General features: G+C 39.9%; 1 protein-coding gene across 3 annotated transcripts in view; it reads right to left on the bottom strand.

The window, feature by feature from the left end:
- UROC1 (urocanate hydratase 1) overlaps window positions 1-26,529 on the bottom strand; it is a 125,703-nt gene that overhangs the window by 9,217 nt on the left and 89,957 nt on the right. For all 3 annotated transcript variants that reach the window (XM_026087996.1, XM_026087997.1, XM_026087998.1), the window contains 14 exons: window positions 24,060-24,188; window positions 23,050-23,111; window positions 21,973-22,039; window positions 21,333-21,476; window positions 17,964-18,052; window positions 16,542-16,604; window positions 15,630-15,809; window positions 14,056-14,153; window positions 13,733-13,805; window positions 12,554-12,675; window positions 7,625-7,695; window positions 6,565-6,663; window positions 4,300-4,399; window positions 1,317-1,398 (listed from right to left, as the gene is read on the bottom strand). In XM_026087996.1, the coding sequence (XP_025943781.1) occupies window positions 1,317-1,398; window positions 4,300-4,399; window positions 6,565-6,663; window positions 7,625-7,695; window positions 12,554-12,675; window positions 13,733-13,805; window positions 14,056-14,153; window positions 15,630-15,809; window positions 16,542-16,604; window positions 17,964-18,052; window positions 21,333-21,476; window positions 21,973-22,039; window positions 23,050-23,111; window positions 24,060-24,188 (1,379 nt within the window). The remainder of the gene's footprint in view (window positions 1-1,316; window positions 1,399-4,299; window positions 4,400-6,564; window positions 6,664-7,624; window positions 7,696-12,553; window positions 12,676-13,732; window positions 13,806-14,055; window positions 14,154-15,629; window positions 15,810-16,541; window positions 16,605-17,963; window positions 18,053-21,332; window positions 21,477-21,972; window positions 22,040-23,049; window positions 23,112-24,059; window positions 24,189-26,529) is intronic.

Raw genomic sequence — 26,529 nt, 5'->3', positions numbered from 1 at the left:
AAGCTATTCAAACAGATCTAGCCTGCTGCAATCTGTAGAGACTGAGACGACCAGGGTAGGTAGGTATGCTAGTATGTATTTTCCATCTGGAATTCTGGAAGTCATGAATGAAATCCTGGCCTTGAGGAAATCAATAAAGCCAGATTTTCGCTGCATGTGATTAAGCCCTCAGAGACCTTTCTCATTCCATGGTCCAATTTTGCTCTCACAAACCTTCTATTCAATAGCTATTTCACTGAAATCAAAGTTAGGTAGACTGCACAGGAGGGAATTCTCCATCTGATCTGAAGGGATATTTTTCTAGCTCCAGCTCATCAGGACAAGTAATAATCAGATATCCTCAAGCGTCTCTGAGGATAACATCTGCAATAAGTTCTTTAAATCTGACTTGCTCTTGTTGGCATACTCCGGAGAAGGTGAATGGAACAGCTGAGYGAGAGGGATCACTATAGTATTTGATAGAGGGGTGTCCCCCTTTTGACCAGCTACGCCACAAAATGAAGACATGACTGTAAATGGGAGACGTTTTGCCAGACTGTGCCAGAATGAACAAACCAGGCTATCGACCCCACAGTGCAGCCACTCTTCTTCTCCCTAAACCTCTGTCAATCCAGAGTCCCTATAGTGGCATATGAAGGAGATGAATTTCCCTCTCCATATATGATATTTGTCTCATTCTGCTTCTCAGCTTAGGCATTTCTCCCAGTTCTGTGTCCTAGGTGAAAGAGGAGCTGTTTAATCAAGTCTTTACTTGGCTGTGGTCTTTCATCCTACCAGGCACGAGCAAGTGGAAAGAAGGGAGACTGGGGGGTTTGCTGGCACCTGAGCTGTTTTGTATCAATAACCCCTCATTGCACTTTAGCACATGGGCATTTATACTGGGGTCCTAAGGTCACAGATTTAAATGCAGCTTAAGGGGAAACCTAAACATAATCCATCCACTAACACTCTGGCTGTGCATGTGTGAAGACAACCTTGGAAATGGGATCTGTTCAAAAAGACCACAGCAGACTGTCCTTATTTGGTAAATTAAGTTCTCCAAACTGTGCAGTGGCCAATGTCCAAAACACTTTTTCTTGACATATGGACATTAATTAAAAAAGCCTCATACAACACCACACTTCACCTTATAATGCATCCTTTCAGCCCTTGTTTCCAAGCCCATCCTTCCCATGATCACAGCATTGTACTGCTCCAGTAATACATACCACATCTTCTCTACAGTTCCCTCCCCATCTCTCTTCCCCACACACATACACAGCAGTGATAACTGGATTGAGAGTCCATCTTTAGAAACATAAGTCAGTTCTCCTTACCAGCCAACACCACCACCGTTGTGCAAGGCAACCCAGGTAGCTCCTCTGAATGCATCTCCTACAACATTTTGTACTGCCATGTCTAGGAGAAGAGGAGAGATGTTACAATAGCCCTGGCACACTACGTTTGGTTTTGGTTGGGCTGCTCTTTCCTTCCACTGACACCTTCATTGTGACTGTGTGAAGGTATTGTTGGAAGCAGGGTTTACTCACAGCTTCTCTCACAGATAATATATAGTGAACACATCATGCTTGGGAGAAACAGGCAAGAGAGATTATTTCCCCCCAACCCCAACAGGGGAAGCAAAAGCCAATTTCCCACTGTGGTTTGGGAGGACTATGGTGCCTTCTGTATTTGTGATCAAGTTCAAGCAGTTGAAGAACCTACCATTCCTCAGCTGGGAGATACCTCCTGAGGGTTGCAAGAAATACAGTCCACTCATCGGGATGCTTGGACACATCCATGTGGAAGCTTACAACATGAGGGGACATTTTTGAAAACCTACACATCTTGCAGTTCTCAGGAGAGCCTGAACTGAAGTGGTTTCACATTGAACCGCAGAGTTAATTCAACACTGTGCAAAAAAAAAAAAACATCTAAAGCTCATGAGCTGCATTTTTGGGAACAAACCTGGCCTGGAAGTGGTATGGCCCTGATTCTCTGGACAAGAGGGAATTTTACCCTGAACCCTGTAACTGCAGAAGTCACACAAGACGTTTGTTTTATTTCAAAAAAATGGAGAAAAGTAATTTAGGGGACTAACATCAAATGCATGGTTTCCACTGAAATGTTCCCTAGAATTTCATATACAAGTCATGCACAGCTGAAGGCACCAACCTTTGCCATACCTGTATGTGTGCTAAAGGACATATGGCTCAGAGGTGGAAAGAGATGCACACAGCAGAGAATAATGGGGTGAAACCCATTGAAAATGTGTCCAGATTTTTATTTCAGGAGTTATAGATCATTTGCTGTGGTTTTAACAGTAAAAATAAGCCCCACAGCCCCATTTGCAGACCCACAATTGTTACATGTCTGATGGAAAAATGAATTTACTCAAGCATTAATCTATGTTAAACCCTGTCAAAAGCCCCATTATGGCATCTTTTATGTGGCATTATGTCACTTTAATAACCCAATTATCATAATTACAGTGCTGTCAAGAAGGAAGGGGAACAGGAGAGATTAAAAACCTCATATTCTAAGAAACATACAGATTTTTTCCTCAGCCACTAGCATGCTAAGAGTCAAGGTCAGACGAGGAGTGCGGCAAGTAGACTAAGTATGTAATAATGTTCTGTTCTTTGGCTTCAATAAAGGTCACTAATGGAACAAACGTCTGTGCTGAAATACACTTTGCAGAGCAGCAATGACCCATGCTTGGCCAGGGATGGGGCTGAGGTACTTATTGTGAAAAAAGAGTGAGACAGAGAAATATTCTGAAAAAATCCAGCGTGTCAGAGGAACCAATTTAAATTGAATCAGCTTAAATGCTGTGGTGCTAAAATGACAGGAAAGGAGGGAGAGAAGAAAACCTAGGATGGCCTTGTACTTTCTCCAGAAGCTCAGCTGATAAAACAGTTAGGCCTGATTTCCAAGATCATTGAAACCAGTGGTCAGCAGGCTTTGGATAAGGGCAAATCATTCATGTAATTCAGAAAATATAAACAAGAACAAGTAGTGCAATAAGCAATGGGATTTAGCGAGCCTTGTTCCTGTTGCCCTCTTCTGTGGGCATTTGTCTGGGATTTATTTATGTGGTTAAATCCTTTGGTGGAGACATTGATTTGGATCACTGTTCTCTATGCAGCTTCACCATTTTCATACATTTTGTCAGAATCAAACATTGAGGCCTCTATCCAGCTGGTCCATTGGAACGAGCCAACGTACTCAAAAATTATTGAGGTGGAGCTGATAGACACACAGCTATAAGCCTCTTTTCATCAGGAAATCAAATTAAGATAGCAGGGAACTTTCCTCCTTAAAATTGAGCCATAATTTAGTCCTATTATGAACTCCCAGTCATAATGGAAGTCATTCAATATTCTCAGGTACCTCAATCATAATTTCTCCTTCTACAGCAGCTGGAATCCTCATATCTCAAGTCACTTCCTGATTGCCAATTCATGACATGTGCAAAGACCACTGGGCTAAAGCTATTATCATCATTTCCACCTTATGGACAGAAAATTGAGGAAGACTCAGGTTAAAATTTTTTTTAGCACTTCATTCATTTTTCATGTCTCTGATCTGATATTTCTTGAGTTTATTTTTCTAAAGTGCCATTTCATAATCTCAAAAGCATATTCTGGTTAGCTCAGATCAGGTATGCAGAACTAAAGGCTCCTTTTGAATAGCAAACCTATGCTATTTGCCCACAGTCACACTGTGAGTGAGCACCAAGGCTTGGAATCTAATCCAGAACTCCTGACTTCCATTCTTGTGCTTTTACTATCAAAGTATGTTCCCATATGACCAAAAAAGGTCCTTTTCAAACACTCCAGACTGTTTTCTTGAGTCCTTGCATGGTGAACGAACAGAACTGTGAATCTGAGTGCTTTAAATAAAGTACTTTTATAGACCTGATTTTTACCTTGTATATCCCAAGGAAGTACTGCTGTAATTCTGCTCAGATTACCTCTTTGAAACTTCAAGGTGCAAAATTAAAATCAAACACAAGATACAGTCCTCTGGGACAGAATGTTCTCCATTCAGGTAAATCTGGTGCATCCTCACCAAATTTTCATCATTGCTTCAGATTTATACCATCATTGTTCTGATCCTCTCATATTTAACTAGGTCAAYATTCATTTCTGTATCACTTAAATCCCACAAAGCTTCTATGTCAAGTTCACAGGAAATCTGATTAAGTGGGATTAAGGGGTTAAACAAAAACATTTTTAAAATGTTGCATTAAAAATTTCTCTTTTAAAGCAATTTCCTTGTTTCCCTGGACAGACAAGTCTCAGCTGTTCTGCTGACCTGCACAGAAGGCTGATCCATCATAAATGTTTGACGTTTCTCTGTAAGGACTGTCGGTCCCACTCACATCATGGTGATCTCGGCTGAGGACTACTGGAGCCTGCAAAAAGTCAATGACAAGAAAATGGAATCTTTCATGGACTGTCAGTGCTGCCAATAAAAGATTATCTGTTGCCAATTTCACTTCTTACCTCATTTCAGATCTCAGCTGAAAAAAACTTTGTTCCCTTGTCTAAACCCCCTGAATCTCCTTCCTCCTCTGCTATTGTTTATTCCACTAGAAATGTTGGCACGTGCATGAGAGTCACCACCGTTTCATAACTGAGAACAAGAGCTTGTTTTTATGACAATGGTACCCTCAAAGCAAGGCAKGGAGAGGAGGGGAAGCAATGTGACTTTCATCTGAAGCATTTCTTGGCTGAAATTTCAAAGACATTTCAGCATGCAAAAATCTTCATTCAAAAATAGTTCTGTTTTTGAACAGTAAGAAATACTGTACTTTTTCATCTCTTGGAAGATTTTAAGATTAAAAATAAGGTGGAAATGAGCATTATTAATTTCATACAGCTCAGATAAGTCCATTCTTGATTTGGARTTTAACTGCCAGGATGAATCTAGATCAGCTCACAGGTCTTCATTATCCTTTGCTAGGCAGAGGGTTTATACAAGAGTAATTCATTCTCTTGGCATGGTGCGGTCTGGAATTAGCTGGCTGTTTTATGCTGTCAGTGAATTAGCAAATCATTGAAAAGAGACGTAAGCACCCAGCTTGCCAGAGAGGGAATGGAGATTTTGAAGAAAAGAAAAAAAGTGACAACAAAATCTGAAGGGCCTGGGAGTCTGACCTTGTCAGTCATCGCTTCAAGGGAGTGCTCTGTCTGGTCAGGTTTGTTTTTTAAGACTAGCTTGCAGTGACGTTCATTTTGAATCCTGAGAAGGTCAACAGTATTTGAAATATTTTAGCAAGCATTTTCTGAGTAACAAAAAACAGACCTTGCTTAGCTGGAATCTGTTCTAAGTTTTACTTGAATTTGTCTCTTTAAAAAAAAGGTAATTACTGTAGTTTGGCTATACAAGGGAGATAAATGAGTGAACATGCCTAGGTCTGATGCTGCTGCATACACAGTCACGAGCCAGTACAGATGCTGACAAAGCCTAGTTGCGAGCAGCGATCACACCTTTTCAAAAGCTTTACTATCCAGAGAATGAAAAAAAGAGCAATTTGAATCAAATTGGTAAACATGAGGTTACAGATCAATTTGAGTGTTGCAAATTCAGGTGGTGATTCAGCCCTTGCAAAAAATCATTTTTCACTAAAGGTTTGACACAATTTGTTTTGGCTTCCCAGTGTTACAGAAACTTAGAGGTGTGTCTGCACAGACAAATATTCATTCTGTCTGGAGCTGTGCTCTAATATCTCCTGCCTCCCAGAGCTTACTAGCTTGGGATGGTGCCACAACAAAACTGTGCCAAGGGCTTCCGAACTATCCGTATCATACATATGGCAACTGAACCCCACTGCAACACCAAGATCTTCTAAGGCATTAAATAATAGGTATAATTATTGCGCGGTGTCTTCAGAATTTTGGTCTGCCAGGATGTCACACTGTACAGCCACATGCAATRCTCATGAAGAACTTAGAAAATCCACATATGTTCTTTCCATAAAATGTGTTTCTATCACTGGTACATATGCTCAGTGGGATTTTAACCAAGAAAGATAYTATTCACTATGCACCAGAGTAGCAGCATCAGGTCTAATAATTTTTTTCAGTCTCATACACAGTGCAAATGAGTGTTGACTGCAGAGCTGGCTGTAGCCATAATATGATTGAAAGCAAGGGATGGAGGGGAAGAAGTGCCAAGTGGTGACAGGGCCTTTCTTGTTATTTGGCCTGTTTGGGGCACTGCTAAGGAGTTAGAGCCCCTGCCTTGCCTTCAGCAAATCTCCTCTTGCAGACAGTATGATAAACTGTGCTTGTTGATGCCCAAATACAAAATAAGGCAGATTCTCAACATGAAATCAAAGGTAGCATATTTCAGAGAGAGTTTCTAAACCTGTCTCTCTTCTGTTACACAGGGCAATACTGGTGACATTAGACAGAGGAAGATTAAGCCATAATAGATGCTAACAGAATACTGGTCCCACATAAATGGCAGGTATTTCTGCTCTCATTGGTTCCTCTCATTGCCCTTCCCACCTGCCAACCCAGTCTTGGATATTAAAGAAAATTGCCAGGTTATATCAAATGGAAGAAGCCAAACCTTAATCTTTCCTTCAGAAATCGCTCGATTAATAGCCACAGCTATAGACACACGACCCCTCTGATCAGAATAYAAGATTCTAGCTTGAGAGCCAACAACCTGGAAGATAAAAATGCCAAAGAGATAAGGTTCCCTGTGCAACTGGCTTATCATCAGGTCCCAGATAAATGGAGTCATATGATTGTCCCCCTCTGTAAGAGAAAGCACAGATTATTCATTCATCAACACCCAGCTTCCAGAAAAAAGAAATTAAAGCCCCTCTTTGAACCGAGTTTTATCTCCACTCACACAATCAGTGAGATGTATTTCTGTATTCAGCTGCTACTGTCCAATAAATCCTTCTTTTTAAATCAACCTGATTGCGAGGCTCTAATCCCCCTATCAACAAACGCCTTATCAACAGCTGAAAAGCAGAGGTTTGGAACCAGCAATGGTGGGCTGGAAAAGAAATACAGAGACAAAAAATGGCAAAGAACATCTGTCCCACACAGCTATGCTCCTCTCCAGCTCTTATTGCACAAGCTAGTTTGGCTTCCAGATGAGGAGAGCATGCATAAACCCTACAGTGTTACCAGTTAGTTTCACAGTGTGATTCTGCCCTAAAAAAAAAACAAAGAATGTTTCCCTGTGCCCTGCTTCCCATCATGCAATAGGATCATGCAGTCCTTTTGCCTTATCACTTGTTTTGAAAGGAGCTCTGGGAACTGCAGGGCTGAAGAGGTAGGGCCAAAGAAGTGCCAAGGAGGACATTTTGTATGGCACCAAAAGAAAGGTAGTGACAAATAAGGTGGAGGTTGAATCACCGGCTTGTTTCTCTCCAGAGGCAAGACCAGATGTTGCTGGAGTATTTGGATATTTCCATTTGAGGAGAGGAAGGGTTTGGCTTACCCTAAAACTCTGCTATAGAGAGACATTTAAGTTGTCTACCCTCCCTCATTACAGAAAAGGGAGTTAGAGCCAGTGTTTTCATTCACACCCATTCCTGCTGTTCACTCCAGCCTTCACAACTGTGGTCTGGACCTGGAGAGGTCATGTGTGCTGAAGGAGGTTGTACACTTACCAGGCTGTGCCTACCAGCTTCCCGAATCCAGCGGATGTTGTCATGGTACTGCTGCTTCACAGATGCGCTCACTTGCAAGAGAAAACAAGAATGAAAAGAGGTTTTGAAAATAAATGCAATATGCTCTAAATAAAGTTAAACTCATCTGACAGCCCTAGAGAGTCAAATTCTGCTCTCAGATATAAGCACGCATATAGGAAGTGCCATACAGAATCATTTGCAGCCTCTGCAGTGACTGGCACCATATATTGAGAGGAAGGTATAAGAAGTCACCCAGGAGGCAGCTGGGAATGATGTCTCACATTCAAATCTTTAAGAAACTAAATTAAATCTTGAAATACAGGTCATATGTCCTGTTCGTGCTTTGTCACCTGGCTTTCTGCCTACTAAATGCCTAATCCCTCTCTGAGCCTTTGCTAAATAAGTAGCTTTAGCCAAACTCCATGATACTGAGTTCTACAGTCCAGTCTTACATCAGGTAAGAAATAACTCATTTGAGCATCCATCAGAAAATCTCAGAAGGAGCTGGTAATATGTACTTGAGGATAAGTTACACTAATAACCTATTACAATGGTAAGTTGGAGTATAGATTTACAGCACAGCAGTTGCTCTGTACTAATTGCTCATGTGAATGTTTTTATCTCAAGAGAAAACTAAGGTCACTCATACCACAGTGAAACTGCGGTATATTGTGTCATGTTACTAGGGAGTAAAAGACTGCACAGAAGGATTTATCTTGGAGCAAGTTACTCCGTGTGTAAGTTCACCCTGCACCTTGTTTACAGATATATAGCTATATAGATATATTATCCGAGAAGAAAATTATACATAATGTTTTTAACCATTCTCTAGCTTTCTCTCTCATTTATACCCACACCATCCTATTTCATCAATCACACAAACTGAAGAGCAGTAAAAATAAAGATGCTTGAAATGAAAGATAGGGAAACATGACACATCACTCGGGTATGTGGTGACCCCAGTACAATCAGCTGCCTCCAAAGGCCTGGAACTAGCTGTAGCAAGTGAGTAACAAAGAAGAGCAAGTGTAGGATGGGGCAGAAGCATTTTCTTACCACCCTCCTTTTTGGGGGTTTTTACAGTTATGCCTTTCCAGACAGCGTGAATGTGAGCTCAGAAGTTGAGTTTACAGTAGCAGTAGCCTGTAGGCTCTTTCTCTGTGGGCTAAGTTATGTTGTATTATCTTGTCCTAAGAGACCTGGGCAGCTACCAGGGCTCAGCTGACACATAGCAACACGCTAAGCCACAGTGATTTGCTCATGCACTGGAGTTTTAAGTTATAATAATTTCAGCACCCACTAGATGTCAAGATACCATATTCCACACCACTTTCCAGCTCTCATCCATTTTCAAATCAAATTATAATGTACACATGACCTATGTCTGGAAGTCAGTCACCCTGTATACTCCTAATTTCAAATTTTTCCCAGGTAACTGAGCATTTAGACTACTGTCTTTCCACTAAGCAGTATGTCAGCAAATATGCATAGTACAACTAGAAATGAGGAAAAGACAAGATACTCGTATTTAATTTGGGTTAAACACATTGTTAAAGGGAAATGTAAAACACATTCACTCCTGCAGAGGCAGGCTTCCTGCAGAGAGTTTTAATGATGCTAAAAGGACCTGTTAGTGCTTTATGGGTTGGCTCTGAGTGAGAACCTCTAAACTCTGCAAGGAGGATTAACATGTCAGTCCTTAGATTCGCAAGGAGTGAAAGATGAAACATCTGCTTACGCTGTCCTAGTAGGATCGTACTACCATTCATAAGCTTTAAGGAAATATCTTCTAGAAGGTAATGGCTAGTATTCACTTCAGTTATTATAGAAGTTTAATGAGAGTTTATAGGAGTTGATCTAGAAAACTGAATAGAAAATTAATTCCTTTCTATAGCTCTTATAAGCAACCTTAGAGAGTATTTATCACATTTTATACTTTATAGTGCTTAGACTAACAGAAAGGATCTTACTGTCTGTTGAATTCTATAGGACTTTTCCAGAGGAGAAGCCGGATGAGAAAACTGGCTACAAGGATATATCTCAACATAGCACATCTGTCCCTCCCACCTACCTCTAATAAACTGTCATATTTTGTTCTGAGGTGGTGTGTCCAAAGTCAAATTTCATTTGTTAGCCCTGGGGAGGTGAAGAATCCTCCCTTTTATTTAGTATGACTTCCTGCAATTGAAAATCTCACAGTACTTTTTCTAGAAAGAGCTTGACTTTGGATTAGTCCCATGTGTCTCATTTGCTAAACTGCTGCTGACCCAACAGAAATCTGTTCCTAAATCAGGCAAGCTACTGTGTTGCTTCTGATATTCCACAGGCCCTTGTACTTATTGAGGCTTAAGAAGATACTAAAGAACATTGTGCACACAGAGGAATAGTCCCCATGAACAGGGAGATTGCCTCCCTTTGCACTTGGGAGATTTATTATTGTCGTTACGTGTTAGTTCAGCCTTCAAACTACCGCAAAGGTAGTAAATACAAGTTTCACTCCAACCATGAGTACTGCATCTCTCACACCAGGGCTAACTTAAAATCTTGGGTATGTTGGAAGCGGATGCAAACAATAATACTGCACAGGGCTTCCTCACAGTTTATGGGATTTAAGCATAAAAATTCATCTTCCCAAAAGGAAAAGAATAGTTAAAATTGGACTCAAGATCAGATCAAAAGTTTAGACTTGGAATGTGACAGAATTCAGGTCTGCGGAGTTTTCAGTCAGCCATTACAATGACAGTTTCTTTTATAAAATTCAAAGGTATGTTCAGATTTTGGACACATATATACATGAGGCTATCCAGACACTGGAATTTGGTCCAAGCCCTGGTTCCATAGGGAGTGGAAAACAAGTGGAACAGTCAAGAACACAAAACCATGAATGGCTGTGTTTATTTTCTGGCCAAATTGTTTTCACTTCTTTGGATTTCTTTTCACTTCCCCTGGTCCTGCCAAATACAACAAATCCAATAATAGCATTACCCTAATGCCTGTTTTCACCTGTTCGGATTTTAAAATGCCATTTTTTACTTAAATTAAGAATATACATGTATAGAGTCTAATGCTTTTTGTCCATGGAAGAGATTTCTATCCTCAGTCTTGCATTAACATCTATATAGACACCCATGTGCATATGCACACACAGAAACTGATTCATTTCCTACTCTTGCAATTCAAACCATCCAAAGGTCACACATAAGCTCATTCTTGAGAGAAGAAAACAACTGGATATTGCAGCATGTTGCAGAAAATCTGATGCAGATTTTTGAATATAGATCCAACACTACAGCACTGGATTTTACCCTTCCTTCAACTATGTCAAGGGGCCAGGTTTAAAAACACAAAAACTTCAGTGTTCATAAAATGGGAAGAATTTCTGGGTCACTTCATTAAAAACAATCCATGCTTCAGTGCTATTTCTTCAGGATGACACCTAAGAGAAGTTTATGAGAATTGGCAGCACTGAGGATCTCGCAGGGTTGGACCCTCCCCATCAGTGATTCACCTCTTAGAAGGATGAGAAGGCTGGACACCAGCCTTGCATTACAGGAAGATAACAGTAGTTTTGTTTCAAATAAGAAACATATCTGAGTGTGGTAGATTCTTTACAGGAATACCACTTCAGATCCTCGCAGGACTAACTGTTCCACAACAAATAGGAGAGCATTCCAAGTCTTCACACTTCTAGTTACATTTCCATAGTGTCTTTCACAAAAGAAGCAAAAAATATTTCAATATGAAAAAAGGAAGAAATTACCAGACAAAAATATTATGTTCTCCTCCTGACAAAACATGGCTTTGATTTTTGATCCATTCCCTTACGAACTTTTCCATTAATACTAGCTATGGTAGTCTTGGCAAGGTTTGATGAAAGCAAGCTTGCACTATAGAAAAGCAAACCAGAAGGTAGACTAATGCAACCTGGGATACAGGAAAGGGTGCTTGCAGCATTTAGGTGAAGTGGCAATTCATATTTTTAATGATCAAAATAGATTTAATGATCAAAATTGATTCCAAGAAGCACAAAGGTCCACTGCACGGAAACAGAGGACTTCAGTGCTAAGGGACAATGACACTTAAGTCTCTGATTCTGCTGTCCAGCTACTGTAAAAGTAGACCAAAAAAAAGAGAAGGATTAGGGCCCTCCACAGTAATCTGGAAGATCATGATTTATGTTTCCCAACACAGGATTAGCTTCTTTGTCTCAGTTCCCATTCATAAACTGAGTATAACAGTGGTCCACTTTAAGGGATATGGAAGAATGAAAGTTGGTGTAATTCCTAGAGTAAAACATAGATCCATGTAGGTATTCCAGACTGGTTCCATCAGCAAGTAGGATATGGTGTCAGTTGGTTACCAAATGACATAGAAGACAGACAAACATCAAAATTGTAATCACAAATAAATGACACTGGATGGAGCACCACACCCAGGAAACCTGGGTTCCCTGCCACTGATCTGCTTGCTAACCTCTTACAAATCTCTCTAGATCACCCTGCCTTTTTCCTCTGTCAATGAGATAGGGACAAAGCAATTTGACTCTTTCAAAAACAAACAAACAAAAAAACCCAACTCTGAAACCTGTTGACGAGAGACACTTCTTGCCTTAAAGTTTCAAGGTGACAAAGTGCAGGAAAATGTATAACAAATGGAAAGAAACACTCTTAATCAAAATTGTAATCGCTTCAGGATCAATAATCCGTCTACATGGTGTTTTCACATCTTACCTACTGGTTACACTCCTTGTAGGAATTTGGGGACAAGTGAGATTTCCTGCCCATGGGGAATAGGCAAGAAACTGCTTTCTAGGGTTTCAGCCAAAAGCCATCAGAAGTTGCACAGCTCTTGCTTTACTTTTCTTCCTGAAAGCACCCCCAGGCATGGGCGCATGAGATGGTATCCTACCTCCCGTACGTACGGAGTCCTCCAGCACAGACATGGCGATTGAGTCAGTGGTAGCAAGATCCTGTGGGTCACCTGAGGTGCAAACCCAGCGAAATGGCCCAAATCCCAGGGAAAAAATGTCCCTGGGAAGAGAATATGTTTCGTTAGGAGATAGTTGAAATTCTTTCCTTATTTATCCTGGCTGCTAGCAGTGCTTTTCTTTCATTAGCTGGAGATGGAAGAATTTGAAACATTTTGAATGAACTAATCTAAACAGAAGTATCAGGGACCATGAACTCAGAAACTAAACAGTGCTGTTACACACAGCCATCAAACAATATATACAAATGCACAGGCAGATCAGAATTTTCACAGGAATGCTGGGCAATGCAATCAAACAAGTGCATCAGATGAATTGTAATTTTTCATTTGTTTTACAAAACCTACTGTTCTTGGTGTCTGGTCTCTTCCTTTTTAAACCAGGCTAACTTTGAGTGCATCTACACTATTAGACAAGTTTAGGTCTGAACAAATGCCCAAATCCAGACTCACTTGCTGTCCATATTGTTTACACACAATAGTAAAACATACTTCACTTGAGCTCCAGAGGAAGAGATCTAATCCGGGTGGTGCTTTACCATGTTTAGCCTAGCACCATGTTTAAGCCTTTGTTCACATGGTCTAGACAAGCTAAGCACGAGTCATGGAAAAATTTGTCACAACCTAGTTGCCCAACAGATCACCTGAGCTCAGCTTTTCCTACAGGCAGTATGGAGAGCTTGGGTAAAGGGTACAGTCAGCAGCACAGATGGAAAAGAATGCTATTTCAGGCCTGCTTAAACTTCAGCATTGGCATAGGCCTCTATGACTTGGAATTGAGCTATACTGCTCTGAAGAGACAAGCTCTTTCTTTTACACACCTAGAGGTGAAGTTGCACATAGTTTGAGGCTGTAACTTGCCCATTCTCCTATGCCACACACAGACACTAATCCAGAGCAGAGAAAAAGGCAACCAATCCTGGCATAACACCTGTGAGATGAAATTTCCTACTGCTACAGTTCACTCCTCTTCAACATCATTCATATTACACAGCAAGATTTGCACTAGTAAGTGGAGTCTTTGTAGTAATCTCTCTTCCCCTATAGAAGCGGTTTATGACTCATTCTGGAGCATTTTGTTCCAAGCTCTCCCCAGCATACCCCATGATGTGCTGAACGTAGGAAGGATATCGGAATTCTGTTTTATTGGCTCCTCTTTTCTCAACATCAGCACCTAAAAAAGGATTTTAAAGGTCCACAGTTAGATGAAGAAAACCTGTAAAATGTAAAACCAGACTGCACCTGCATTCCTATGAAGGCTTTACCACAGTCAGAGAAAAGGGTTAGGGGTCCCAAAAGTCAGCATGAGAAGAGGGATTAAATTAATATAACAGTGGCCAGCCCTATCCTAGCAAAGCATAGGGCTCGGAAGATGTACTTTGAATTATCTTTGTTTTCGTCTAAGAACTCCAGCAGCTACTCACCAGCCCTTTGAGCTTCCAAGAGAAAAGCATTGCCATAATCCCAGAAAAACATGCCCTTATCAGCTAGCCTGTTAATAGCAGCCACTTGTCTCCTCAAACTGAAATAAAGAAGAAAAACAGTTGTCCTTGAGATTAATAAAATTTCAAAAAGAATGTCATGAAATCACTAAAGGCACTGGGGGGAAGGGGTGGAAAACAAATGGATTTGAAAAATCCCAGAGAAATCCAGACATAAACCCAGAAGATATCAATCAAGATACTTTCAATCTCTATAGCGTCTGTTATCCCCAAATCCTTAAGTGATTTACAGTCATCAAGAGAACTTCTTTGTTGAGATATGGGGCAATTAATAGAAAGGGGTCACGTCTTCCAGCAAAGAAATGCAGCCAGCTCTGAGAATGAAAGATAATAACAATTAACAGCCTACAGAAAACTGCAATACAATTTARAGAGTGAAGAGTGAGCAAAGACAGAAAACACACTGAAGATGGCTAAACATCACTGCTTTGGCCTCTCCCTTGGCCAAAACAGACTGATGCTCCCTTTGCTTCCAATCATGCAAAGAGAACCATAACTCAGGTTTGTTCTCTGTGATACCATTTTCATTTAATATCTAGTTCTACCCTCAATGAATAGCTGTATATGCAGTTGTATATGTGTAGGTGGAGTCTCCTGGAACTCTAGAGAGGTAAACCAATGTCTAACAAATGAAACTGGATTGGTTCAGATCATACCAGCTCCTTACAAATAAGCACCTACCAGAAATCTATCTTTTGTTTCCTCAGTCTTAGAGCACAGAACTGAGAAACTGGAAAGGTGCTTGTAGGTGCCTAATCCAAAGTCAAATAGATAATGTTCCCAAGATGAACACAAAGAGAGGAGGAGCCATGAAGATTTAAAAGTATCTGTTGAGAACAGCACAGTTCTCTGCCTCTGTCCTAAAATTCTTTATACCTAAATTATACCTAATTTTGCACTTTATAATGTCCAATTCTAATTTCACTTGCAAACTTGTAAATCAGGAGTAGCCCCCTGAAATCAAGATGGCAAACAAAAGTTACATTTGCAAAAAGCTGGATTGGGGGAGTTTGTCCCCTCCTTGTATCCTTACCTAAAAAGCTACTGCTGGCTACAGTTGGAAACAGGCTAGATGGACTTTCTGACTTACCCATTATGGTTTTATGATCTAATCAGTGAACCTAAACCACCACATACAATTCCATCTAAGTAGAATTGTATTTATTGTCCCGGATTTTTAAAATCTAATACAATTTAGTAATTTGTAGAAGTGAAATAAATTGTAAGTTTTCAAACCTTAGATCACATACACTAGAGACTACTCCTGAAATGGAGGGTAGGCTCTGTCTGCCAGATTCTGAATAATAGCCATGTAAGTGCAAAGTCAGGGGCTATCAGTGAAAATACAATAACTTTACCTCAGATTTATACTGAAATACCAAAGAGTAGAGTCAGATCCAATGATTCAGTGAAACTTCTTGCGGGAAAGAAAAATCTGATCATTGCAGAGCAACTAAACATAAAGGTTAAAAAACATTTATCACTAAAACATTTACCTCTCTTGCACCAGGGTCCGGAACTTTCCTGGACTGGTGGACAGGAGCTGCTTTGCTTCCTCAAAGCTGAGTTGAACTGGATAGTATCCACCACTGAATGGGTTATGACATGAAGTTTGGTCAGATCCCAGATCGACTAGCAGGTCTCCAGTTGTGTCCAGCTCATACACGAGCCTCTCCCTGGAGGAAGGCAAGACAATGGAGTGTTTGAACAGAAGCTCTCATTCCACATTCCTGTTCCTCTTCCAGGTGAATATCAATTGCTTCAAGGAGGAGTTTTTGCATCCCAAGACACTGTCTATAGAGGAMTGCTCTTGGCAGGCTAAGTCTGTTTTAGGGGTCAGGAGGTGGAAAATGATGGTGATAAAGATTTAGAAAGACGTGTAAATTTTACACTAAACATTTCCCTGTACAGGAATGCTGATAGATAAGTCTGAAATACCAGTATGACATACCACCAGATATATTGGTCAGTCTCAACCATCGGCATATTGAGTAACAGCAAGGTTAACCATCAGACAAAGCCTCAAGAGTGCCAGAATTTCTATCCATCATCTGATTATTATTCAACTGCTATCTCAATACTTCTATTCTTCATTGAAGCCAAGGACAATTTCTTGCTATCCAATCAGCCAAAGGTTAGAATAAGGGGGATACGTTTTCTCTATCTGAGAAGGAATCTTAGGGATTTCTTTCCCTAAAATATTCATTGCTCTATGAGGAAAGGAGTAGATGCATGGGAAGCAAGAGAATCAGGACACAAGATCCCTCTTTTGACAATACAGTTTTTCATGAGCATCTAGAGTCATAAACTTAGCACTCGGTTAATGTTCCTTCTATTCCAAGTTTGGGAACTAATTCCAAGCTGACTAACAAGCCAGAGCACTTATATGTCAATTATCTACAACTTACCACAAATCTACCACATTCCCATGGTAACCCAAACTAAGGGCGATTTTATTCTTTCTTGCATCTCTAAAATAGAGTAAAAAAAAGACTGGTTGAAGAACATACATCACATGGATAACCGCAATGTACAAATCACATACACAGTAAAAAACAGCAAAAAAGTCTATATGTAGTTCCAAACACTCAACTAGGCAATAGATTATATTAGCAAGGAAGTAAGATACCCCTTCATTCAAACATCTCTGGGACTCTGAACAGAGCAGAAGTTTAGGTACCCAAACAGTGCAGAATCATGAACAGTAGTAAGAATTGGGGGCACTGTGATTATTTAGGTTTTCTGAGAAAACAAAGGAGTCTCCAAAAGGTTTCATAGCAATCAGTTTCTTTCCTCCACTTGGTTTTCTTAGGCATCACTGTTAACTTGGGCAGGGACATATAGCCCTGGGGTGTGGAGGGCAGCAGCTCCTGGCTCTGTGCACTCTGGAAGTTCTACCTGCTGACAAAAACAGCTCCAGCTGTCAATGACACAATCTAATCCTCACTGAATTTAGGCAGAGTCTGTAACAGGCTCCAACCTGAAGGTTCCCCCCCACCTTCCACATTTTTCCTTCTCCCACTTGCTCAAGACAGGAGCTCAACAGCCTACTCCTTACTTCCCCTTCACAGCACACCTCTTTCCTCCTCCTCCACACAGAAATTGAAGAGAAGCCATAGCCTACCCCATTCACCTAAGGAAAGTCAGCAATGCTTTTAATTCACAGTCTCAAAATGTGGCCCCTAGGTTCCCATAAGCATCACTTGGTGTCATGTGCACATCCTGATGGAGCAGCCATGCAGCATTGCTTTTGTGGCTTCATCTGGCCCTGCTTGCTCTACTGTTGCCTTGTAAAAAGGAGAGTGATTTTAAAACAGATAAGGAGTAAAAACAATAAAGGGAATTAATGCACTGAATTTGTGAAACCTGGGCCTGATCCTCTCCTCATTTTCCCAGGTATAAATCAGAACTGTTTCCTGTTCTGAAAGGGTAGTAGCAGGCTAAAGAAATAAACACTCAAGGACACTGGATCCGTATAAAAATAACATCAAAATCTTTTTACCTTTACACAATTGTTAATTATTGATTCCAGAATGTTTTAGTGATGCTTCAAGTGTAGCGTTAGCTGTAATTGCTGTATGCATATTCATGAAACTGAAGACATTTAACATATCATAATACAAATGACAAGAAGCATTGGTAGCGGTGTTGGCTACTAATAATGACAGATGCTGTTCAAAATGATGGATTCGTGTTGAACAACAGAGCTGGGATAAGAAGAGGTGTCCCTTAGTCCCTCTTCCATGCTCACTAAAATTGCAGAGTGCACAAAGATGTAAAGTGAGCATTAAAGAGTAGAGAAGCTCACTAAATTATGTTGCAAGTCATACCTGAGGCGAGCAATGCAGTGGTCCAGGTTATTAGAGATCTCCATCAGCCATCCTTGCTTGTAACGTTTCAAAAGTGCTGTTTCATCAACCTAAGAGAAATGGCAGAGATCTTAATACTCCCATTTTCCCCATCCAGTGACTTATTTTTACTTTTTCAGTTAGCCTGGAAGAAAGAGTAGCAAATGGGTGAAGGGAACAGCCCTGCATCGGCCTTAAAAAGATGGAGTGGAGGTTATTTTCCATCTCTGGTTTTTATCAGTTCTGTTCTTTATTATTTCAGGCTAGAAGTGAGACAAGACAAGAACTTTTTGATCCATCACTTCCCAAACACATTTTGCAAAACAAGACTTATCATTAAAATTGTACGGGATATTTTTCCACCAGTTTTTCATGATTTTTATTGCTTTTTTTCATGATTCTATTGAAAAATTTGAAAGCCAAAATGTTTCTGATTTATCTTTTTCAAATAAACCCTGATATTTTCTGTGAAAATAAAGTTTATACTTAACTAAGGAAATACTTTCTTTGATCAACTCGGAGATAGGAATTTCTGCCAGATTGCCCATGATTAAGCAGTGGTTTGCTGAGTAAAATTGACCCTCACTTTTGTTCTTGGACTGCTCATGAAAATTTCAACAAAATATGGAAAAGAGGAAAGAATTTTCTCATCCCAACCAGCTGGTGCCTCTGTGAAAATGGAATGGATTAAAAAAAAAAAAAAAAGAATTCTCTGATCCCCTCTTGCTTTGAACTTTCAAGCACCAAACAAGCAGAATCCAAAATCTGTACTCTCTTCTGTCCTCCGTTTCCGTGTGTGTCAGTGTTTGTACACATAGGAGACAGATGGGTAAAAATATAAATGGATAGACAAGCTGTGGAACCTTTGGCACAGCTTCCACATTAATGATTCAGTGTACAAACTTGTACAGCATTGAGACTTTTATAATGAGTTACCAGTGGCATAAAGCAAGCAACAAAATTAATTCAAGCCAAATTTATGGGGTAGTAACCGATTTAAACACCCAAAGTGGTGTGAGCACAAGCATGCACATACCCCAACTATTTTATAGTACTTCATTAAAGCATTTTTACTTCTCTATGACCACCCCCATCATTTTCAGTCCATTATTTCTTGTTACCAAAATATTTGTTTATATGTCAATTAAACACATTCCATATTCAGGAGTTGCTTGAACTCCAAGAAACCTCCTCTTTCCCAATTATTCATAGCATGAGAAACCTTCCATCAATTCCTACATCATTAATAAAGGCTATCCTACCAAAACCCCAGGTTATGATAATGTCAATGTCATTGYCAATGGAATTATTCAATGAGAAATCAGGTGCAGAGGGAGACAGCCTCTTTGGGAGTTAATTAAATCAACACAGGGGGAGAAGATATTATTAAATGGTCCGTATGAATTACGGGGATTGGGTTTATTTAAAGCTCAGTATAGCACAGATCAGATCTATTTCAATCTGTTACCATAGCCTACATATTTTACTTCAGACCACTCTGACAGTCTTAGGCCTGCTTTCACACCCAGTGCTAGTGCACTGAAGAAAACTAGCTTCCATTGCATCCTGTTTTCAGAAAAATGCTCTTTTTTAATCAGTATCTCAGTAGTTTAAAAAGACTGCACAAACATGGTGAGCTAATGTCACCTCCAGTGTAACCCTAGAGAGCTTAGTGCAGCTCACAGGAGATTGCCTGACCCTCCACACAGTTATTTCATAAAATTACAATCTGCTTCATGTCAAACAGAAGAGGTAAAAGACTCACACCATTAATCCTTCTGTCTGAGCTTCAGAAGCCCTGGCTGACAAAATGACATCTCATGCACAATTCAATGTCATTTGCATAAATAGTTCCTTAAATAAATAATAGGTATATATATATAGCTATCCAGATGTGTTCCTGAGACTCATTTCTGACATGGATCATCTCACAGGAGATAAAAACCAGGCGATATTCAATCTCCTGAACAAAATCATCTGCAGCCGTAGAGATGAAAAGGACAAAGGACTGCTGCGAATACCATTCACTGGAATCCCTCCTTTGTATTCTAGCATTTGAAAGATCATGATGATAGAGTAGAAGTCTGGATAAGATCATTTATTCAATAATAATTTATTCAGTAATAAATTGAATAAATTTATTGCACCTGCAGGGGAGTACCTGATGAGATGTCAAAGGCATGCAAAGCTAGTGCTGTGCTGACAAAAATGCTTTTGCACCATCGTTGCAAACTAGAYGAAATTCTAGCATTCCATGAATAAGACCTCAGCTAGCCACAGCAGGTCAGATTTACTGCATGCCACGTGGCAGTCTGACCCATAATGTTTTGAAGTTTAATTATAATTACCATGGGTCAGATGATTGCAATATTCTTATTCTTTTCATTGCAGCAAATGACATGCCTATAGCAGAGGTCTGCCAGCTAATTCTCTCTACAAACTACTTCAGCTGAGAAGGCTGAACTCCCACTCCAGTCAACTCTGACTGGAGTTTGGTTCTCAAAAATCTCTTGCTCTCTGGAGCAGTAACAAGAGCTCATCAACTACAGATACTCCAAAGAGCGCACCACATTTTGGTTGGTTCTGTATCTGCTCTRCCACAAATGCTTCCCCAGTGCATTGAATTAAAAGGCTGCCATGAAGAAAAAAAGAGCATGGAAGTCTTATTTCTYAATAGCCAGAGATTCAGTTCATTAAACWAAGATATTCACTGCCATTATCACATAATTGCAGAGCAACWTTTTGTTAGAAAAATCTTGCAATAYTTTTGTTGTCCATTCTTCTGTCTGATTTGTTAGAATAAAACCATGCAACAAGCACTGTAGCTGCAGAATGCAGATATTAGKAGATCCTAATGTTACTTTCATTTTAGGCAAGTGTATTTCACTTGAAACTTATAGGCATATATACTTACCAAGGTCATGACACTGATGTTCAAGATTATATATGATTCTTATGGGTCTCTAAGGATCCAGTGGATCCTACCACACACGGTTCTGATTGCTTGGACATTAGCAGTCTTTGAATCACAGATCATTATTAGATTCTCCATGTTTAGGGGATGAAATAGCTGTGCTGTTTTAACATATTTGGAACAGACGAACATCACATCAGGACAAAACACTCAACAAGAATATACGCTGTGGGTAAGCTTCAGGGAACAGCAAGAATGGCACTGCAGAACATCATCAGCATTTGCCCTAAGAACTTAAGTTTGCTGTTTAGAGCTGAGATTTTTGTAAGTCTTGTAGTTAGCCTTATTTTGGCCTTCCATGGTTAATTGAGGAGCATGTCAGGAGAGTTTTGATTCAGGATATAAAGAAGACAGAATGAAAAGAGCATTGCTCTCACCTCTGCAATGATCCCCACACACCCGGCAATGACTGCAGCCTTCGCTTGAGCCCCACTCATTCCCCCAAGACCAGAGGTAACAAACACCTTTCCAGACAGGTCTTCCACTTTCAAGTAGCGACGGCCTGCATTCAGCACTGTGAGCTACAGACAACACACAATACAGCAATTATTCTRAGCCATTTTCCTAGAGTTCTTGGAATTTAAAGATAAAAATTTAACGTTGTGTATGTTCTATAGAAAAGACTCTGTGGACATACTCTTTGATTAGACAACTTAGATAGGACTTTAGATGCTGTGCAGAGTCTCATAGATCCAAGATGCTTTGTTTTAAAATGAGGTCCAAGAATATGTCATTATCAATCTACCATGTAGTGAACATTTGGTCAATTCATACTTCACTTGCTGTAGCTAGATATGAGCTCAGTTTGAAACCTTGATTGAAGATCTTTTGAGGTTTTGATTCTGGATAAGATGCCATGCACTGAGCGGGAGGACGCTTTTTTTTTTTTTTTTTTTTAAAGAAGGAAGCAGTGAGAATTTCTTTGCATATTACTCACATTCCACTCAAGCCACCAGCCACTGCAGGAGATACCCTCCTCCTGGCTCTCCCCAAATAGACCTTCCCCCAATTTCTTACCACAGTCCCATGGACTATCCCCTGGGGCCCAATGTAGCAGTAGCTCCCTGCAGTCATCTGACCGTACCTAGCAATAGAAAAAAACGCAATGATACCACATGTTACTCAGGCTGAAATGAAGTCTGTACGTAYCTATGTGTTTTCAGTATAACAAAGGTAATTATCTCCTGTGCCTCTATTTATTGTTAAAGAACTGTTATTATCAAATTCCCAACTTAACTGAGTTCCTTCTTTATTAGCAGTGTACCAACACATTCTCAGAAGAACATTTAGCTTTTTAAATGTTTGAGTTCATCTGTCAAAACTGCATGGATGAAAAAATYAAATGGAAATTTAGTCCTGGCATTTAGCATAGTGACTAGGACAAAAGGAAACACCTTTTCACCTTGTTGGCATTCTTATGCCATTGGTTTTCAATGGAACTCCTAAGTCAAATAGTTGCTTTTGAAGGTGTTACCCCAAAACAGTTCTCCACACTCCTATTAAATCCCCAGGAGAGTGGCAATCATCATTCTCTGTATTTATACCCTTTCATTTCTTCTGGCTTCCTCATTTGTACACACCCAAATCTCCAGTAGTTTTTACTAATTCTCTCCATGGTACACAACAGAATAACAACCCTCTGCTCATCAACTAGATGCATAATAAAAAAGGTAGGCAAATAATTAYTCAAAAAATATTTAAACTTATAACTTTCTACTTCAAAGCCTTAGTATAATAGAAGAGGAACTTTTAATAACTTAATTCTTTATAGATTACAATAAAACCACTGCAAAGTGGAACTAGCCAGTCCTGTAAGTAGGTTATGATTAARGCTTTAGGCTGTAATTCAGCCAAAACATACACATAAACCTAATCAAGTCCAGTGGGCCTTAACTACATCCTTACATACTGTATGTGGCTGAACATAGCTTAAACTACCGAGTAATTCCACTTAAGTGTTCATTAATGCTTTGCAGCATCAGGATCCCAGTTGAAACTCATCTGCACTAGAAATTTTAATCAAGCAGTGGCTGATGTTTGAATTACATTTTAGTTAAATCTTTGATATATTTTAATAGTGATGTATCATCTTACATTGTTACTCCCAAAGCAAACATCTTCTCATATTCATCTCTGGTGGAATAGTTGGGAACAACCTAGGAAAACAATTAAAAGAAAACCCAGATAAGCAAATTAGACATTTAAGCAGATATTTTCCACAGGCCAAATTCCGTAACTATGATCACACACACAAAAAATCAGAGAAAAACAGTAGAACCAAGGCAGGTGTTTTATTCCACACATTCTACTATTATGAAAGTAGTGTCTGGTCTTTCTGGCAACACAATGATCATGCAAGTCTCGAGGAAAGCATTTGTCTAGGCCCAAGACTAGCYCACAGAGAGATGGACCTTGAATGGCCCAGAACATTGGCCAGGGACCAGCAGGTCCAATTGTCCAGCTTGCCTTCGAAGCAAAGCAGTCCAGATATCTGAGCATCTGATCAACAATCACAGAATCGCTGAGGTTGGAAGGGACCTCTGGAGATCATTTAGTCCAACCCCCCTGCTCAAGCAGGGTCACCTAGAGCATGTTGCACAGGATTGCATCCAGGCGGGTTTTGAATATCTCCAGAGAAGGAGACTCCACAACCTCTCTGGGCAACCTGTTCCAGTGCTCTGTCACCCTCACAGTAAAGTTTTTCCTCATGTTCAGACGGAACTTCCTGTGTTTCAGTTTGTGCCCGTTGCCTCTTGTCCTGTCACTGGGCACCACTGAAAATCATCTGTTTGCCTCCTGAGGACTTTTATATCCTCCAAAGTGAGCCTGGCCAAACTGTTTTAGTCAAGAGCATAGGCAGATCGGGCTCAGTCAGAACAGAAGTCCTCTGATCAGGACAGGATTGTTCATTCCCTCCATCACTGCAGTTCAGCACACTTGAAGTAAGCGGGACTGTACTGGAATAAACAATGCAGAATTTGGATTGCAGATTCTCCTGTGTGCTATTGTAAGTTCAGATAGTACCAATAATGTCTTAATTCAGCAAACACTTGAAAACTAAACAGAAKAGGAGGAAAAAGAGAAAGCAAGATGCTAATACCTACCATGCCATTAGTAATGATTAATCGAGGAGCATACTGATGGCTGGGAAAGAGTCCCAGAGGATGTCCGCTGTACATTACTAATGTTTGCTCTTCGGTCATCTCTGACAAATAGTGCATGACCAACCAGAACTGAAAGGGAAACCAGGGAGAATGAGTGAATCCATTTCCATCTTGCAATGATGTTTCATCACTAATCTCCCAAGCTTTCAGTACGAAGGCAGCTATAGAGATAACAAGGTGTATTTGTATACAGAATAGCAGCCAGCACTCTCATCCCATTCTTGCTTTTAATAAAGTCCATTAAGAGACATCATTCAGCAGGAAACATAAATCACCAACTAGCAAAGGTCTGAATAAGCTCCAGAATACTTTCTCCAGTACAACCCCAGAAATGCTTTGTTAGCATTTTAATGCATCATTTTTAGAGCTGTTCTAATTTTATCTTGAGGTTAACCATTTGGATCTGGCACTTCTCTAGCAAGCTGGGAAAAAGGTGCAATAAAATGAAAAGCTGAAAGATAGTTAGATCTTGCTGTATTTTACGCACAATGAAGCAACTTTTAGATGACTAAAGAATCAGTGAGGGTCTCAAAAGGAAGATCTAGTCTGCCTTTCCTAGATTAAAGAACTATACAAGATACAGTTCTGTCATCTTGAGGCTGGCAAAACTGGTAAGGGGGAATTTAGCTCTAGACATTGTTCTTTTTTTAGAAAAATATTCAGAAGAAAGCACAGAGCTTTGTGGAAGATATACACAAAACTCAACCTTTTCCCTGGGAATTTTGCAATGACATAAACTGATGAAAAGTGTGTTGTTTTCAAGGAATAAACAAAGAACAAAACATTCCACCATAACTGAATCATTCATGTGATTGCTACTCTAAGTAACCAGAAACAGAAAGGTATTGTTTGTTCTGCTGTGAAACAACTGCAGGTCACAGCTCCATCTAACCTCAATGAGAACAAGGGAAAAGACAGAATATTTCTGAACTTGGAAGTGCTTCCATTTCACTTTGTAGTGAAACATCTGCCTAAGGGATGTCAGCATATTAATGCTACTATATGAGCTACTGGCACTGCTCACATCAAGACTGCTGTAAAACCTTCATGCAAGGCATTAACTGATCAGTACACAGAATAAAGAAGTGTTGTGCATTGCCATGGTACCTTTCTTTCAAAGAGTCAGAACAGTTTTTTCTCAAAAGCCATCTAAGATTTCCATTTAACTCCCACTTAACAGATTAGGAAACTGAAGCTTAAGTGAGTTCTCTTAGCCACAGATGAAAAGCACAAACTGGGAAGAAAACTCCGGTCTGAGAGTCCTGTGCTACAGTCAGAAATTCATTACTTTTCCCTAACTGGGAATCTCATTTACAAGTTAGATTTGCTTGCATTTTTTTTAATAACCAAGAAGCCAAATTTAGGTAAAGACACAACAAGGTCCATACATCACCCCTCAAGCAGAAGCTGGTACTGTAGATCAGCTTTTGGTTATTTCACCTACAGAACCCAAACTCAGGATCTTTCCAGCCTTCAGGAGTGACACTATCCTTCAGGATAATGCACTTTTCTACCTGTGCCTTATCTGTATCACACTGCAAAACTCATTGCCACATCTCCACCTGTCCCCTCTCTGTGGCCTTGGAGCATAATGTCAGAGGCTGCAAGGATGACACGCTTTCAGCATTCACAACTGAATTTGTGCCTGGCAGTCTACAGAGGCCCAGGATGGTTGTTCATTGAATGTTCCTCCTGCCACCACACACCTGTAGAGCATCCAGACCTGGACTGGTCTTGAGAGAATAAACTGAACTCATACAAAAGATAACAGTCTAAGCATGTTGCTGATGCCAAAATCTCCTTGAAATGTTTCCCACATGCATTTTGCAGTACTTGGATGAAAGCAAGTGTATTTAGTGCTATTTTTGGATAGAGACGGATGATATAGACGATACAATCACACCTTAAACAGCCCAGCACAAATTTTAGACACCTGGCATTCTCAGAGATCAGAGRTAATGTTGCTAGACCTGAAAGTAAAGTGCACTAAAATCTGACCAGTTAGCACTTAAACATTTACAGCTAATCTGTGATTTGATTGGAAGATGACTCAGGATAAAAATCTTAAATCAAATTCCTTTTCTCTTTCTTAAATCAAATCCATATTTTTTATTCCATTACTTGTTGTGAAATGTTGTAAAAATACCAGAAACAAGCAAACAAAAGATATACTTTGTTTCCTAGAATTCAGTTTGCCTCTAAAATTATTTTTTCAAAATAGAGGCACATATAAAGGCATCAGAGAAAGAAAAAAAAAATAAAGAACTGTTCTTTACATCCTCATACACAGCTTGATATTTTTACACTGCAATGTTTCTACAGGGCTGTCTGTGCTCTTCTTACTAAATAAAGCTCTCTCCATCTATGCAGTTCATAACTGAGCATTCATCTATCCAGACAGGATGTTTTG

The sequence above is a fragment of the Apteryx rowi genome, unplaced genomic scaffold (assembly GCF_003343035.1).
Source record: "Apteryx rowi isolate R43461 unplaced genomic scaffold, aptRow1 scaffold_75, whole genome shotgun sequence".
NCBI classification, from domain to species: domain Eukaryota; kingdom Metazoa; phylum Chordata; class Aves; order Apterygiformes; family Apterygidae; genus Apteryx; species Apteryx rowi.
The sequence above is the reverse complement of the archived record's forward strand: the minus strand, read 5'-3'. Positions and strand labels throughout refer to the sequence as shown.